Source organism: Pristiophorus japonicus, chromosome 2 (assembly GCF_044704955.1).
Source record: "Pristiophorus japonicus isolate sPriJap1 chromosome 2, sPriJap1.hap1, whole genome shotgun sequence".
Taxonomy (NCBI): domain Eukaryota; kingdom Metazoa; phylum Chordata; class Chondrichthyes; family Pristiophoridae; genus Pristiophorus; species Pristiophorus japonicus.
In genome coordinates, this window is record NC_091978.1 from 370592487 (window position 1) to 370610265 (window position 17779).

At 48.3% G+C, this 17779-nt stretch overlaps 1 protein-coding gene across 3 annotated transcripts in view; it reads left to right on the forward strand.

The window, feature by feature from the left end:
• LOC139250708 (bifunctional methylenetetrahydrofolate dehydrogenase/cyclohydrolase 2, mitochondrial-like) overlaps nucleotides 1–17779 on the forward strand; it is a 94201-nt gene that overhangs the window by 7035 nt on the left and 69387 nt on the right. Inside the window, exons 1-4 of one of the 3 annotated variants that reach the window (XM_070873097.1) lie at nucleotides 307–506; nucleotides 6834–7018; nucleotides 9170–9292; nucleotides 11079–11231. In XM_070873097.1, the coding sequence (XP_070729198.1) occupies nucleotides 394–506; nucleotides 6834–7018; nucleotides 9170–9292; nucleotides 11079–11231 (574 nt within the window). In that variant the 5' untranslated portion in view covers nucleotides 307–393. Of the gene's footprint in view, nucleotides 1–306; nucleotides 507–986; nucleotides 1069–6833; nucleotides 7019–9169; nucleotides 9293–11078; nucleotides 11232–17779 lie in introns of those variants that run through there. The other 2 variants (XM_070873099.1, XM_070873096.1) reach the window with 2 other exon arrangements.

Sequence of the window (17779 nt, forward strand, 5' to 3'; positions counted from 1 at the left end):
AATATTTATCCCTCAACCAACATCACTAAAAACAGATTATCCGGTCGCTATCACATTGCTGTGTGTATGTGGGAGCTTGCTGTGTGCAAATTTCCTGCTGCGTTTCGCATATCACAACAGCGACTTCTCGCAAAAAGTACTTCATTGGCCACAAAGCACTTTGGGATGTCTGGTGGTCGTGAAAGGCGCTATATAAAAGCAAGTCCTTTGTTGTGCTTCTGTCCAATCCACACTCTTGCAGGACTTGCCTCTGCTCCTCCTCCCCTTGCTCTCTCTCTCTTGCATTGCTAGTTTTCTCTCTCTCTCTCTTGCATTGCTAGTTTTCTCTCTCTCTTTTGCATTGCTAGTTTTCTCTCTCTCTCTCTCTCTCTCTTTTTTGCATTGCACATCATCATGGCCTCTCTCTGCATCCTCTTGCACCCTGTGCGGGCAGCGGTGCTGAAGCTGGCGGCCCGGGGCAGAGGATTGTGTGTGCTGGGCAGGCGAGTGCACACCAGCGGCTCCAGGTGAGTGAGTGAGTGAGTAGTGGGCGGATTTATGAATGGGTGCGTGTCCCCAGGTGAGCTGTTCCCGGGCCAACATTCCAAGGCGGCCTTGGCGCGCGCGCGCTCCCCGGGATTTATGAATGCGGACAAATGCTGCAGACAAATACACACACACATAAACTGCGGCAATAGCAGACTAAATCATGTTCTTTTTAAAAATCTGTGCCAGCAATTAACAATCCATCTGTGATTAGTGCAGCTTTGATTGTTGCAACAACAATCTAAAAAGTGACTTTATATGATTCTACCACTCTGCTGTTTTTGCAATGAATAGGGGAGTTTTGCAGGTGATGTTTTGCCAATGTCATGCAAAAAAAAAGGGTGTTCGGGGGATGGGAGAGCCCGACATCTGGCGGAGAGTTTGCAAACAATCGACTTTTGAGTGTCTCGAGTCTCCACTGGGATGTGTCTCTTTGCAATGTTTCTTTTTTTTAGTGATGAAACAAGCTCTATATAACAAAAGCAAAACACTGCGGATGCTGGAATCTGGAATAAAAACAGAAAATGCTGGAATTCTCAGCAGGTCAGGCAGCATCTGTGCAGAGGAAGCAGAGTTAAGGTCACAAAAGCAAAAGATCTGGTCATTATATCACATTGTTGTTTGTGGGAGCTTGCTGTGCAAATATGGCTGCCGCAGTTTTAAAGTTTTTAAAGTAATTGGGGAGAGGTTTAGAGGGGATTTGAGGAGAACTTTCTTCACCCAGAGGATGGTGGGGGTCTGAACTCACTGCCTGAAAAGATGGTACAGGCAGAAACCCTCACCACATTTAAAAAGTACCTGGATGTGCACTTGAAGTGCCGTAAACTACAGGGCTACGGACCGAGAGCTGGAAAGTGGGATTAGGCTGGGTGGCTCTTTGTCGGTGAGGAATCAGACCCCCCTTGGGCTGTACTTGTTAATCTGCTTGTATACATAGAGCACCATGCACTGAAACACACCTGTGTTGTGCCATGTATAATGAAAGTCTCTGCACTGTTTAGTAACTTGTAAAGAAATATAAATGTATCCCCATCCGTTCCTTGTACTGCTTTCATCTGCATAGTGCTACATGTAACGTGATTCGTGATCGGTATTGAAATGTATCCTGGAATCTAATGTAAACCTGTTCTCATCTGCTCCATGTAATACCCCCATTGTATGGAACTGCTGTCAGCATCCAAACGACTTGTATGGAATTGCTGACCGCAAGGTACTGAGCTATTTTCCAATGCGTTGTGAAAATTTTATATGAATAAAGTATATTTTTGAAAAAAAAAAGCTCTTTGCCGGCCGGTGCGGACACGATGGGCCGAAATAGCCTCCTTCCGTGCTGTAAATTTCTTTGATTCTAAGTCAGGTACGGCTTCAAGCATAGAATACTAACAAATGCTTTGGAATTAAAAGTTCTGAGGGATTTTGATAAAATAAATGGCGGAGAGGGGATGGGGTTGCAGGGGACGAGCGGGAAACTGTTTCGAAGATGGAGAGGTAGGGAGATTTTTAAAATGTTAAGCAGAGGGTTTTAGGACATGGGATGTCCCAACGATAATTAGTGGGGGACAGGGAAGTCCAGAATACCTTCTAAAAGGGAAGGGGATAAATATTTGATAAAGAAGCATTTTAAAAGCTAATAAGCAAGAGAAGTGGGCAGTGGGATTAATTAAATCGCTCGGACAAAGAGCTGACACGGGCATGATGGGCGGAATGGCCTCTTTCTGTGCAGTAATATTCTAGGAGTGAGTGCTTGCTTGCTATAGGGTCACTCATCCCATGGTGGGAAATAGACAGGCAGCAAATCGCTTTGTGGAGTCAAGCCCATAGACTGGTTCGTTACACTGTGGGGACAACACTGCCATCCTATAGAGGAGCAGGGTCTGATAATGAGCTGGTCCGACAGTGAACTGGTCCGATAGTGAGCAGATTTGATAGTGAACTGGTCCGATAGTGAACTGGTCCGATAGTGAGCGGGTCTGATAGTGAGCACTGATAGTGAGCAGGTCCGATAGTGAGCACTGATAGTGAGCAGGTCCGATCGTGAGCACTGATAGTGAGCAGGTCCGATAGCGAGCACTGATAGTGAGCAGGTCCGATAGTGAGCATGTGATGGTGAGCGGGTCTGATAGTGAGTGGGTCTGATAGTGAGCATGTGACAGTGAGCGGGTCTGACAGTGAGCTGGTCTGACAGTGAACTGGTCTGACAGTGAGCTGGTCTGACAGTGAGCTGGTCCGACAGTGAACTGGTCTGATAGTGAGCGGGTCTGATAGTGAGCGGGTCTGATAGTGAGCGGGTCTGATAGTGAGCACAGGATAGTGAACAGGTCCGATAGTGAGCACGGGATGGTGAACAGGTCTGATAGTGAGCGTGTGTGATAGTGAGCGTGTGTGATAGTGAGCGTGTGTGATAGTGAGCGGGTCTGATAGTGAGCGGGTCTGATAGTGAGTAGGATGGTGAGCAGGTCTGATAGTGAGCACGTGATAGTGAGCGTGTGTGATAGTGAGCGGGTCCGATAGTGAGCAGGTCCGATAGTGAGCGGGTCCGATGGTGAGCGGGTCCAATGTCCTAGTGGAAGTGTTTGCTACTGCTGTTGGGGAGCAGTTAAACAAATATGGCAGGGTGATGGGAACCAATGCAGGGTGATAGAGGGAAACAAAATGGAGATAGAAGCAAAAGACAGAAAGGAGATGAGTAAAAGTGGAGGGCAGAGAAACCTAAGGCAAAAAACAAAAAGGGCCACTCTACAGCAGAATTCTAAATGGTCAAAGTGTAATAAAAATGCAAGCATGAAAGCTCGGTGCCTCAATGCGAGGAGTATTCAGAAACCAGGAGAGGGCTCTGAGCAAGTTAGAGTGGGTGAGAGCTCATATGAACAGGACCCCAAGAAAGAATGCAAAAGGCAGGAGGCAACAGAGCAGAGTAGCACTGGGGTAAGTGTAAACCACAAGGTGACAGGAAGGGACAATATGTATGAATATAAAGGGGCTGCAGGAGGGGTCAAAACTAAAAATCATGGTTTAAAAACTAGTATTAAAACACTCTACCTAAACGCATGCAGCATTCGAAATAAAGTAAATGAGTTGACGGCACAAATCATTACAAATGGGTATGATTTGGTGGCCATTACAGAAATGTGGTTGCAGGGTGGCCAAGACTGGGAATTAAACATACAGGGGTATCTGGCAATTCGGAAAGATAGACAAGAAGGGAAAGGAGGTGGGGTAGCACTGTCAATAAAGGATGATATCAGGGCAGTTGTGAGAGACGATATTGGCTCTAATGAACAAAATGTTGAATCATTGTGGGTAGAGATTAGAGATAATAAGGGGAAAAAGTCACTGGTGGGTGTAGTTTATAGGCCCCCAAATAATAACTTCACGGTGGGGCGGACAATAATCAAGGGAATAATGGCGGCATGTGAAAAATGAACGGCAGTAATCATGGGGGATTTTAACCTACATATCGATTGGTCAAATCAAATCGCAAGGGGTAGCCTTGAGGAGGAATTCATAGAATGCATACGGGACTGTTTCTTAGAACAGTATGTTACAGAATCTACAAGGGAGCAAGCTATCTTAGATCTGGTCCTGTGTAATGAGACAGGAATAATAAATGATCTCCTAGTAAAAGATCCTCTCGGAATGAGTGATCACAGTATGGTTGAGTTTGTAATACAGATTGAGGGTGAGGAAGTAGTGTCTCAAATGAGTGTACTATGCTTAAACAAAGGGGACTACAGTGGGATGAGGGCAGAGTTGGCCAAAGTAGACTGGAAACACAGACTAAACGGTGGCACAATTGAGGAACAGTGGAGGACTTTTAAGGAGCTCTTTCATAGTGCTCAACAAAAATATATTCCAGTTAAAAAGAAGGGCGGTAAGAGAAGGGAGAACCAGCCGTGGATAAACAAGGAAATAAAGGAGAGTATCAAATTAAAAACCAATGCGTATAAGGTGGCCAAGGTTAGTGGGAAACGAGAAGATTGGGAAAATTTTAAACGACAGCAAAGAATGACTAAGAAAGCAATAAAGAAAGGAAAGATAGATTACGAAAGTAAACTTGCGCAAAACATAAAAACAGATAGTAAAAGCTTTTACCGATATATAAAACGGAAAAGAGTGACTAAAGTAAATGTTGGTCCCTTAGAAGATAAGGGGAATTTAACAATGGGAAATGTGGAAATGGCTGAGACCTTAAACAATTATTTTGCTTCGGTCTTCACAGTGGAAGACACAAAAACCATGCCAAAAATTGCTGGTCACGGGAATGTGGGAAGGGAGCACCTTGAGACAATCACTATCACTAGGTGGGTAGTGCTGGACAGGCTAATGGGACTCAAGGTAGACAAGTCCCCTGGTCCTGATGAAATGCATCCCAGGGTATTAAAAGAGAAGGCGGAAGTTATAGCACATGCATTCGTTATAATCTACCAAACTTCTCTGGACTCTGGGGAGGTACCAGCGGATTGGAAAGCAGCTAATGTAACGCCTCTGTTTAAAAAAGGGGGCAGACAAAAGGCAGGTAACTATAGACCGGTTAGTTTAACATCTGTAGTGGGGAAAATGCTTGAAGCTGTCATTAAGGAAGAAATAGCGGGACATCGAGATAGGAATAGTGCAATCAAGCAGACGCAACATGAATTCATGAAGGGGAAATCATGTTTAACTAATTTACTGGAATTCTTTGAGGATGTAACGAGCATGGTGGATAGAGGTGTACCGATGGATGTGGTGTATTTAGATTTCCAAAAGGCATTCGATAAGGTGCCACACAAAAGGTTACTGCAGAAGATAAAAATACGCGGAGTCAGAGGAAATATATTAGCATGGATTGAGAATTGGCTGGCGAACAGAAAGCAGAAAGTCGGGATAAATGGGTCCTTTTCGGGTTGGAAATCGGTGGTTAGTGGTGTGCCACAGGGATCGGTGCTGGGACCACAACTGTTTACAATATGCTTAGATGACCTGGAAGAGGGGACAGAGTGTAGTGTAACAAAATTTGCAGATAACACAAAGATTAGTGGGAAAGCGGGTTGTGTAGAGGACACAGAGAGGCTGCAAAGAGATTTAGATAGGTTAAGCGACTGGGCTAAGATTTGGCGGATGGAATACAATGTCGGAAAATGTGAGATCATCCACCTTGGAAAAAAAAGCAGTAACAGGGAATATTATTTGAATGGGGAGAAATTACAACATGCTGCGGTGCAGAGGGACCTGGGGGTTCTTGTGCATGAATCCCAAAAAGTTAGTTTGCAGGTGCAGCAGGTAATCAGGAAGGCGAATGGAATGTTGGCCTTCATTGCGAGAGGGATGGAGTACAAAAGCAGGGAGGTCCTGCTGCAACTGTACAGGGTATTGGTGAGGCCTCACCTGGAGTACCGCATGCAGTTTTGGTCACCTTACTTAAGGAAGGATATACTAGCTTTGGAGGGGGTACAGAGACGATTCACTAGGCTGATTCCGGAGATGAGGGGGTTACCTTATGATGATAGATTGAGTAGACTGGGTCTTTACTCGTTGGGTTTCAGAAGGATGAGGGGTGATCTTATAGAAACATTTAAAATAATGAAAGGGATAGACAAGATAGAGGCAGCGAGGTTGTTTCCACTGATCGTGGAGACAAGAACTAGGGGGCACAGCCTCAAAATACGGAGGAGCCAATTTAAAACCGAGTTGAGAAGGAATTACTTTTCCCAGAGGGTTGTGAATCTGTGGAATTCTCTGCCCAAGGAAGCAGTTGAGGCTAGCTCATTGAATGTATTCAAATCACAGATAGATAGATTTTTAACCAATAAGGGAATTAAGGGTTACGGGGAGCGGGCGGGTAAGTGGAGCTGAGTCCACGGCCAGATCAGCCATGATCTTGTTGAGTGGCGGAGCAGGCTCGAGGGGCTCGATGGCCTACTCCTGTTCCTAATTCTTATGTTGTTCTTGTGTGAGCGGGTCTGATAGTGAGCGGGTCTGATAGTGAGAGGGTCTGATAGTGAGCGGAACCGATAGTGCGCGGGTCTGATAGTGAGCGGGTCTGATAGTGAGCATGTGATAGTGAGCGGGTCCGATAGTGAGCGGGTCCGATAGTGAGCAGGATAGTGAGCGTGTCCGATAGTGAGCGTGTCCGATAGTGAGCAGGTCTGATAGTGAGTGGGATAGTGAGCGGGTCCGATAGTGAGCAGGATAGTGAGCGTGTCCGACAGTGAGTTAGTTCGATAGTGAGCGGGATAGTGAGCGGGTTCGACAGTGAGCGTGTCCGATAGTGAGCGTGTCTGAACTTCTCGCTATGCTTGTGATATAGTTCGTGCTCTCTCTGTTCTCAGGCGGGAGGCTGTGGTGATCTCGGGGACGGAACTGGCCAAGCAGATTCACGCCGAGGTGCGGAGAGACGTGGAGGCATGGGTGGCACTCGGCAACACTCGACCCCAGCTCAGCGTGGTCCTGGTGGGCAACGATCACGGCAGCCACTCATACGTCAAGAATAAGGCCAAGGCTGCCGCGTCAGTCGGTGAGGGCAGGTAGCGTGCTGTGCACCCCGAGCCTGCCATACCAGAGAAAGTCACCTCCACTCACAACATCACATCTGGCGGGGAGATCGTCACTTTGTGCAAAACGGGTGATGGTGAATGGCAGCTCGTATTTACATCTCTCCCCACTCCAGGGATTTGATCACAAAAATCCAGGCCGACACTCCCAGTGCTGTGCTGAGGGAGCGCCGCACTGTCGGAGGGGCAGTACTGAGGGAGCGCCACACTGTCGGAGGGGCAGTACTGAGGGAGTGCAGCACTGTCGGAGGGGCAGTACTGAGGGAGTGCCACACTGTCGGAGGGGCAGTACTGAGGGAGCGCCGCACTGTCGGAGGGGCAGTACTGAGGGAATGCCGCACTGTCGGAGGGGCAGTACTGAGGGAGCGCCGCACTGTCGGAGGGGCAGTACTGAGGGAGTGCTGCACTGTCGGAGGGGCAGTACTGAGGGAATGCCGCACTGTCGGAGGGGCAGTACTGAGGGAGTGCTGCACTGTCGGAGGGGCAGTACTGAGGGAATGCCGTACTGTCGGAGGGGCAGTATTGAGGGAGCGCCACACTGTCAGAGGGGCAGTACTGAGGGAGTGCAGCACTGTCATGGACTGATTATGGTCTCGGCTCCACTTCCCCGCCCGCTCCCCATAACCCTTGACTCCCTTATCGTTCAAAAATCTGTCTATCTCCACCTTAAATATATTCAATGACCCAGCCTCCACAGCCCTCTGAGGCAGAGAATTCCACAGATTCACCACCCTCTGAGTGAAGAAATTCCTCCTCATCTCAGTCCTAAATGGCCGAGCCCTTATCCTGAGACTGTGAGCCCTGGTTCTAGACTCCCCAGCCCGGGGGAAACATCCTCCCTGCATCTACCCTGTCAACCACTCCATGTGGTAGCGGGTTCCACATTCTCACCACTTTCTCCGGGGCCCGAATGTGCATAAAATCCGCCAGCGCTGGATTGCTGCCCAAAAGATCACTCAGATTATTAAACTAATGCCGGCAAAAAATTACACAAAGAAAAGGAAAAAATTCCGTCCGGCGAGAAAAATGGGTCTCACACACAGATTCTGGGCAGAAAAGGCGATCCTGGGCAAATTGGGCGGGTCTTAATCAAAATGAGCGGTGCTTACTGAAATTTAGCCCGAGGCTGCGGGTTGGGCCGAGGGAGGGGAGGGAAACACAAAAAATACTTTTTCCAAAAAATTAAAAATCAGAAAACGTACTCGGGACCCTTTTCAACGTAATCGCTGTAAAAGAATTTTAAAAGAAATATAAAAAGCCCTTTAACGTACCTTTTATTGCGAGGCTCCTTACTGACCACCCAGCTCCGGCTGATTTTGGTGGGCGGGTATTTCGATCTTGCCCACGGGCAGTAGCGGTGTTTCCGGCGGTATTTCGAAACCGCCGGCGGAACACTTTGTGCAACTTTGTGGGAATCTCTGGCCGGGTGGTTTTCCGCCAAAAAAGGGCAGTACCGCCGACAAAACCGGCGGAAATAAGAAATAGGAGCAGGAGTCGGCCATTCGGCCCCTCGAGCCTGCTCCGCCATTCAGTAAGATCATGGCTGATCTGATCATGGACTCAGCTCCACTTCCCCGCCCGCTCCCCATAACCCTTCACTCCCTTATCGCTCAAAAATCTGTCTATCTCTGCCTTAAATATATTCAATGACCCAGCCTCCACAGCTCTCTGGGGCAGAGAATTCCACAGGTTTACAACCTTCTGAGAGAAGAAATTCCTCCTCATCTCAGTTTTACATGGGCGGCCCCTTATTCTGAGACTATGCCCCCTAGTTTTAGTTTCCCCTATGAGTGGAAATATCCCCCCTGCATCCACCTTGTCGAGCCCCCTCATAATCTTATACGTTTCGATAAGATCACCTCTCATTCTTCTGAACTCCAATGTGTAGAGGCCCAACCTCCTCAACTTTCCCTCATAAGTCAACTCTCTCATCCCCGGAATCAGCCTAGTGAACCTCTGAATGGAATGGAAATTCTAGCCCACAGTGTTTCTCCTGAATTCTGTATTGGACTATCTTATTTCGATGGCCTTTTATTTTGGTTTCCCCCCCTACACAAGTGGAAACATCTTCCTTATGTCTAAAATCTGATTAACAGCATCATTTATGTCTTTAGGTATCACCAGTGAGACTATTTTGCGACCAGATAGCATATCGCAGGAAGAACTCATGGAACTAATTGAAAAACTCAACAGGGATCCAAAGGTCACTGGTTTGCTGGTTCAACTCCCGCTTCCAGGTAAGGTTTCAGCAAGGTGGGAATTGGAGGGTGAATGTTTCCATGGAGTGATTGCACCTACCCTGTTCTGCCCAATGTAATTTCTCATGTGTCCTTTTTATTATTGGGCATCGCTGGCAAGGCCGGCATTTATTGGCCATCCCTAATTGCCCCTTGAGAAGGTGGTGGTGAGCCGCCTTCTTGAACCGCTGCAGTCCGTGTGGTGAAGGTGCTCCCACAGTGCTGTTAGGGAGGGAGTTCCAGGATTGTGACCCAGCGACGGTGAAGGAACGGCCGATATATTTCCAAGTCAGGATGGTGTGTGACTGGGAGGGGAACGTGGAGGTGGTGGTGTTCCCATGCGCCTGCTGCCCTTGTCCTTCTAGGTGGTAGAGGTCGTGGGTTTGGGAGGTGCTGCTGAAGAAGTCTTGGCGAGTTGCTGCAGTGCATCTTGTAGATGGTGCACACTGCAGCCACGGTGCGCCGGTGGTGGAGGGAGTGAGTGTTGAAGGTGGGGGATGGGGGGCCGATCAAGCGGGCTGCTTTGTCCTGGATGGTGTCGAGCTTCTCGAGTGTTGTTGGAGCTGCAACTCATCCAGGCAAGTGGAGAGTGTTCCATCACACTCCTGACTTGTGTCTTGTAGATGGTGGAAAGGCTTTGGGGAGTCAGGAGGTGAGACACTCACCGCAGAATACCCAGCTTCTGACCCGCTCTTGTGGTCACAGTATTTATGTGGCTGGTCCAGTTAAGTTTCTGGTCAATGGTGACCCCCAGGATGTTGATGGTGGGGGATTCGGCGATGGGAATGCCGTTAAATGTCAAGGGACGGTGGTTAGACTCTCGCTTGTTGCCAATGGTCATTGCCTGGCACTTGTGTGGCGCGAATGTTTATGCCACTTATCAGCCCAAGCCTGAAATGTCGTCCAGGTTTTGCTGCATGCGGGCCATGGACTGCTCCATTATCTGAGGAGTTGGATGGGAGGAGGGCGGGGTGGGGCGAGGGACGCGCTACAGCACGGACAGTCAGCGTGTTGGTGCCGACTCGAGGGTACAATTGATGCACGGCATTGCAGTGTTTAGTTGGACATCAACCGGCTGCGTGTGGCTACTTCTGGTCCGTACACAGTAATCAGCGACGGAGGGCACCAGAGTGCGCATTGCACCCACTGAGCCAAGGTAGGCACGTAGCTAAGAGCTGGCCATAGGAGATGGCTGGATTCTCGGTTGTCTAATGCCTCAGTTAGCGGCCAGAGGGGGCGTTAATGGGAGCGTAGGAGCTTAAGTGCGTGAGCCTCCCAGTTTGCAGCGGCAGACAGACATAACAGCGCAGGGGGAAATCAAGTGAGTTTGTAAAGTTTAATGGGTGCGTTACTATGCTGCACCTTTAACACTCGGCTTTTCCCGGGGTCTGACTCGGAGTTCCGCGCGTGCTCAATGGGTTCGTTATCGTACCCCCAGCTCTGGTGTGCAAGGGCTAATTTATCGCCCCTGTCAGCTCTTCGATCCATTCTCACCAATTTCTGGGTGGGAGCCACAAACTTTTTCAAGGCGCCAAAATTACCGCTCCGCCTGGATTAACGCACCAACTGAGGCGCGGCCGAATTTCACCACCGTGTATCTCAGTGACAATCGATGTTCCCGCTAATTGTTTATGGGGTGCGCGGCCCATTCAGATTACCGCGCATGCTGGGTTTTATCCATTAGCATGCCGTCGAGCCGGCCACGCGGAAACCTCCCACTCTCTGTGCGGCTGCCCCAGATTAAAGGCAACATTGGTTACAACCACCTTTCTGTCTCGCTTCGCAGATCACATCGATGAGCGCTCGGTCTGTAATGCTGTTGCCCCAGAGAAGGATGTGGACGGGTTTCACGTCGTTAATGTCGGAAGGCTGTGCTTGGATCAGCAGGCCATCCTCCCGGCCACCCCTGCCGGCGTCTGGGAAATTATCAGAAGAACAGGTAATCGGGCGGGAAGCGAAATGTTGCTCTTCACAGTCGTGGGCCGAAAGCGGAGGCAGCTCGAGCCCAGCGGCGAAAATAACGCACGGAGACACAGGACATTCTGAAAAGGGAGGGTGAACAGCCAGTTGTCGTGGTGCACATTGGTACCAACGATATAGGTAAAAAAAGGGATGAGGTCCTACGAGATGAATTTAAGGAGCTAGGAGCTAAATTAAAACGTAGGACCTCAAAAGTAGTAATCTCGGGATTGCTACCAGTGCCACGTGCTAGTCAGAGTAGGAATCGCAGGATAGCTCAGATGAATACGTGGCTTGAGCAGTGGTGCAGCAGGGAGGGATTCAAATTCCTGGGGCATTGGAACCGATTCTGGGGGAGGCGGGACCAGTACAAACCGGACGGTCTGCACCTGGGCAGGACCAGAACCAATGTCCTAGGGGGAGTGTTTGCGAGTGCTGTTGGGGAGGAGTCAAACTAATATGGCAGGGGGATGGGAACCAATGCAGGGAGACAGAGGGAAACAAAAAGGAGACAAAAGCAAAAGACAGAAAGGAGATGAGGAAAAGTGGAGGGCAGAGAAACCTAAGGCAAAAAACAAAAAGGACCACTGTACAGCAAAATTCTAAAGGGTCAAAGTTTAATAAAAAGGCAAGCATGAAAGCTCGGTACCTCAATGCAAGGAGTATTCGGATCCCAGGAGAGGGCTCTGAGCTAGTTAGAGTGGGTGAGAGCTCAGATGAACAGGATCCCAAGAAAGAATGCAAAAGGCAGGAGGCAACAGAGCAGAATAGCACTGGGGTAAGCGTAAACCACAAGGTGATAGGAAGGGACAATATATATGAATATAAAGGGGCTGCAGGAGGGGTCAAAACTAAAAATCATGGTTCAAAAACTAGTATTAAAACACTCTACCTAAACGCATGCAGCATTCGAAATAAAGTAAATGAGTTGACGGCACAAATCATTACAAATGGGTATGATTTGGTGGCCATTACAGAAATGTGGTTGCAGGGTGGCCAAGACTGGGAATTAAACATACAGGGGTATCTGACAATTCGGAAAGATAGACAAGAAGGGAAAGGAGGTGGGGTAGCTCTGTTAATAAAGGATGATATCAGGGCAGTTGTGGGAGACGATATTGGCTCTAATGAACAAAATGTTGAATCATTGTGGGTGGAGATTAGAGATAGTAAGGGGAAAAAGTCACTGGTGGGCGTAGTTTATAGGCCCCCAAATAATAACTTCACGGTGGGGCGGGCAATAATCAAGGGAATAATGGAGGCATGTGAAAAAGGAATGGCAATAATCATGGGGGACTTTAACCTACATATCGATTGGTCAAATCAAATCGCACGGGGTAGCCTTGAGGAGGAATTCATAGAATGCATACGGGATTGTTTTAGAACAGTATGTTACAGAACCTACAAGGGAGCAAGCGATCTTAGATCTGGTCATGTGTAATGAGACAGGAATAATAAACGATCTCCTAGTAAAAGATCCTCTTGGAATGAGTGATCACAGTATGGTTGAATTTGTAATACAGATTGAGGGTGAGGAAGTACTGTCTCAAACGAGCGTACTATGTTTAAACAAAGGGGACTACAGTGGGTTGAGGGCAGAGTTGGCCAAAGTAGACTGGAAACACAGACTAAATGGTGGCACAATTGAGGAACAGTGGAGAACTTTTAAGGAGCTCTTTCATAGTGCTCAACAAAAATATATTCCAGTTAAAAAGAAGGGCGGTAAGAGAAGGGATAACCAGCCGTGGATAACCAAGGAAATAAAGGAGAGTATCAAATTAAAAACCAATGCGTATAAGGTGGCCAAGGTTAGTGGGAAACGAGAAGATTGGGAAAATTTTAAACGACAGCAAAGAATGACTAAGAAAGCAATAAAGCAAGGAAAGATAGATTACGAAAGTAAACTTGCGCAAAACATAAAAACAGATAGTAAAAGCTTTTACCGATATATAAAATGCAAAAGAGTGACTAAAGTAAATGTTGGTCCCTTAGAAGATGAAAAGGGGGATTTAATAATGGGAAATTTGGAAATGGCTGAGACCTTAAACAATTATTTTGCTTCAGTCTTCATAGTGGAAGACACAAAAACCATGCCAAAAATTGCTGGTCACGGGAATGTGGGAAGGGAGCACCTTGAGACAATCACTATCACTAGGGGGGTAGTGCTGGACAGGCTAATGGGACTCAAGGTAGACAAGTCCCTGGTCCTGATGAAATGCATCCCAGGGTATTAAAAGAGATGGTGGAAGTTATAGCAGATGCATTCGTTATAATCTACCAAAATTCTCTGGACTCTGGGGAGGTACCATCGGATTGGAAAGCAGCTAATGTAATGCCTCTGTTTAAAAAAGGGGGCAGACAAAAGGCAGGTAACTATAGGCCAGTTAGTTTAACATCTGTAGTGGGGAAAATGCTTGAAGCTATCATTAAGGAAGAAATAGCGGGACATCTAGATAGGAATAGTGCAATCAAGCAGAAGCAACATGGATTCATGAAGGGGAAATCATGTTTAACTAATTTACTGAAATTCTTTGAGGATATAACGAGCATGGTGGATAGAGGTGTACCGATGGATGTGGTGTATTTAGATTTCCAAAAGGCATTCGATAAGGTGCCACACAAAAGGTTACTGCAGAAGATAAAAGCACGCGGAGTCAGAGGAAATGTATTAGCATGGATCGAGAATTGGCTGGCTAACAGAAAGCAGAGAGTCGGGATAAATGGGTCCTTTTCGGGTTGGAAATCGGTGGTTAGTGGTGTGCCACAGGGATCGGTGCTGGGACCACAACTGTTTACAATATACAATATATAGATGACCTGGAAGAGGGGACAGAGTGTAGTGTAACAAAATTTGCAGATGACACAAAGATTAGTGGGAAAGCAGGTTGTGTAGAGGACACAGAGAGGCTGCAAAGAGATTTAGATAGGTTAAGCGAATGGGCTAAGGTTGGGCAGATGAAATACAATGTCGGAAAGTGTGAGGTCATCCACCTTGGAAAAAAAAACAGTAAAAGGGAATATTATTTGAATGGGGAGAAATTACAACATGCTGTGGTGCAGAGGGACCTGGGGGTCCTTGTGCATGAATCCCAAAAAGTTAGTTTGCAGGTACAGCAGGTAATCAGGAAGGCGAATGGAATGTTGGCCTTCATTGCGAGAGGGATGGAGTACAAAAGCAGGGAGGTCCTGCTGCAATTGTACAGGGTATTGGTGAGGCCGCACCTGGAGTACTGTGTGCAGTTTTGGTCACCTTACTTAAGGAAGGATATACTAGCTTTGGAGGGGGTACAGAGACGATTCACTTGGCTGATTCCGGAGATGAGGGGGTTACCTTATGATGATAGATTGAGTAGACTGGGTCTTTACTCATTGGAGTTCAGAAGGATGAGGGGTGATCTTATGGAAACATTTAAAATAATGAAAGGGATAGACAAGATAGAGGCAGAGAGGTTTATTCCACTGGTCGGGGAGACTAGAACTAGGGGGCACAGCCTCAAAATACGGAGGAGCCAATTAAAAACCGAGTTGAGAAGGAATTTCTTCTCCCAGAGGGTTGTGAATCTGTGGAATTCTCTGCCGAAGGAAGCAGTTGAGGCTAGCTCATTGAATGTATTCAAATCACAGATAGATAGATTTTTAACGAATAAGGGAATTAAGGGTTATGGGGAGCGGGCGGGTAAGTGGAGCTGAGTCCACGGCCAGATCAGCCATGATCTTGTTGAATGACGGAGCAGGCTCGAGGGGCTAGATGGCCTACTCCTGTTCCTAATTCTTATGTTCTTATGTTCTTATGATAATCAGCGAGTTGTTGCGTGGGGTGACTGGAGAAGCTAGGGTTGTTCTCCTTAGAGCAGGGAAAGTTTTTTCACCACCACCGGACATTTCAAAGCGCTTTACAGCCAATGAAGTACTTTTGGAGTGCAGTCACCATTGTAATGTGGGAAACGCAGCAGCCAATTAGCGCACAGCAAGCTCCCACAAACTGCAATGTGATAATTACCAGATAATCCATTTTCGTGATGTTGATTGACGGATAAATATTGGCCCCAGGACACCGGGGCTAACTCCCCTGCTCTTCTCCGACAGTGCGGCCCTCCCTCAGTACTGCCCCTCCGACAGTGTGGCGCTCCCTCAGTACTACCCCTCCGACAGTGTGGCGCTCCCTCAGTACTGCCCCTCCGACAGTGCTGCGCTCCCTCAGTACTACCCCTCCGACAGTGCGGCGCTCCCTCAGTACTACGCCTCCGACAGTGCGGCGCTCCCTCAGTACTGCCCCTCCGACAGTGCGGCGCTCCCTCAGTACTGCCCCTCCGACAGTGCGGCGCTCCCTCAGTACTGCCCCTCCGACAGTGTGGCGCTCCCTCAGTACTTCCCCTCCGACAGTGCGGCGCTCCCTCAGAATTGAGCAGAATGTTTCCAGGGACGAGGGACTTCAGTGACGGGGATAGACTGGAGATGCTGGGGTTGTTCTCCTTGGAGCAGAGAAGGTTAAGAGGAGATTTAATAGAGATGTTCAAAATGATGAAGATTTTTGACAGAGTGAATCAGGGGCAGGAGGGTCGGTAACCAGAGGGTGGCGGATTGACGATAATCGGCAGAAGAACTCGAGGGCGAGATGGGGAGAATGTTTTTACGCAGCGAGTTGTTGTGATCGGGAACGCGCTGCCTGAAAGGGCAGTGGGAGCAGATTCAATAGTAACTTTCAAACAGGGGAATTGGATAAATACTGGAAGGGGAAACATTTGGCCGGCTGTGGGGAAAGAGCGGGGGGAGTGGGACTGATTGGATCGCTCTGTCACAGAGCCGGCACAGGCTCGATGGGCCCAATGGCCTCCTGTGCCCGTATCATTCGATGAAATGTTCCCAAAATGTGTGTGGTGATGCCAAGTTCCTCCTGGTGGCGCTGTTGAATCGCCCGATGGTTTGATGGGAATCTTTACTGGAAGTTAATGGACTCTTGGGGTGGGGTTGCGGGGGGGCTAGAATTTCCACTTCAGATCGCTGGGCTAGTGCCCATATATCGCCCATTTTTGCTTAAAAAGCAGAACGTTGGACCGGTTCGAACATGGCTGGAAAATTGCCGGCCCAACTTTCGGGTCACATTGCCGAGGTGATCGCCCAACGCAACTTTTGGCACATCACTGGCACATCGCCGGGCTGATCGCTCGCCAAGAACATCGCTGGAGAAAAGCTGCACTTACCTTGGCCTTCCTCACAGAATCTCGCAGTACGGACACCACTTTGAACATCGGAGGAAGTGAGGAGACTTATAATTTGTGAGTTGTTTAAGGGTCTCTTACTGATAGATCCACTCATATTTATACTTATATTTATTATTTCCATTTTATATATTCTTTTTAGTACCAAGCGCATTTATAACAACACAGTGATAGTGATAATAGTGATAGTGATAATAGTGATGGGGCCTGTACGTTCTCTACCATTACTTGTATCTGCTCACACGCTGGTGTCTGAAGTTTAGTTAAGTGAAGGGGCCAATCGAAGAGGTGGCAGACTAATGCGGAGGTGGAGGAGGAGAACGTACAGCCGGCGAACTTACAGGGAAAAGCAATCTTACCTCAACTTGTCCGATAACGCGTGCCCTTCGGAGGCTGGGCTTCCGGAAAGAGGTCATCGATGAGACATGCCAGCTCAACAAGGGGGATCTGCAGCCTGCCAGCACCATCAGGACCACACTGCCCGTCAAGGTCAAGGTCACTGCGGCACTATCCTTCTATGCATCGGGCTCCTTTCAGGCCTCAGCTGGCGACATCTGTGGTATCTCTCAGCACGCCACACATTGCTCCATTCGACAGGTGACTGAAGCTCTTTACGCTCGCAGCATGGACTTTATAAGCTTCCCTGTGACCAGGGAGGCACAGACCGGGAGGGCTTTGGGTTTCTGGAGAATAGCAAACTTCCCCAAGGTGCAGGGAGCAATAGACTGTACGCACATCGCCCTGCGAGCACCTTTACAGAACCCGGAGGTGTTTCGGAACCGAAAGGGATTCCCTGAATGTGCAGCTCGTTGTCGACCATAACCAAATAATTATGGCAGTAAATGCTACATTTCTTGGCGGTATCCATGATGTGCACATCCTGTATGAGAGCGCTGTCTCTGACCTGTTTGGCAGTCAGCCACAAGGTCACGTTTGAATGCTGGGGGATAAAGGATATGGCCTTGCTAGCTGGCTCATGACTCCCCCGCCACCCCCCCGCGTAATCCCCAGACGGAAGCTGAGAAGCATTACAAGGAATGCCACATAGCGACACGCAACATCGTCGAAAAGACAATTGGAGTGCTCAAGCAGTGCTTCAGATGCCTGGACCATTCTGGAGGCAGCCTACGATACCACCCTGACCAGGTCGCTGTGTTTGTTGTGGTGTGTTGCATGTTGCATAACCGAGCTATAAAGAGAGGACAACAATTGCCAGATGGGGCTGCCAGTCCACCTCAGGAAGGAGTGGAGACAGAAGAGGCAGACGATGAGGAGGAGGAGGAGGAGGCTGGTGAGGACCTTGAGGAGG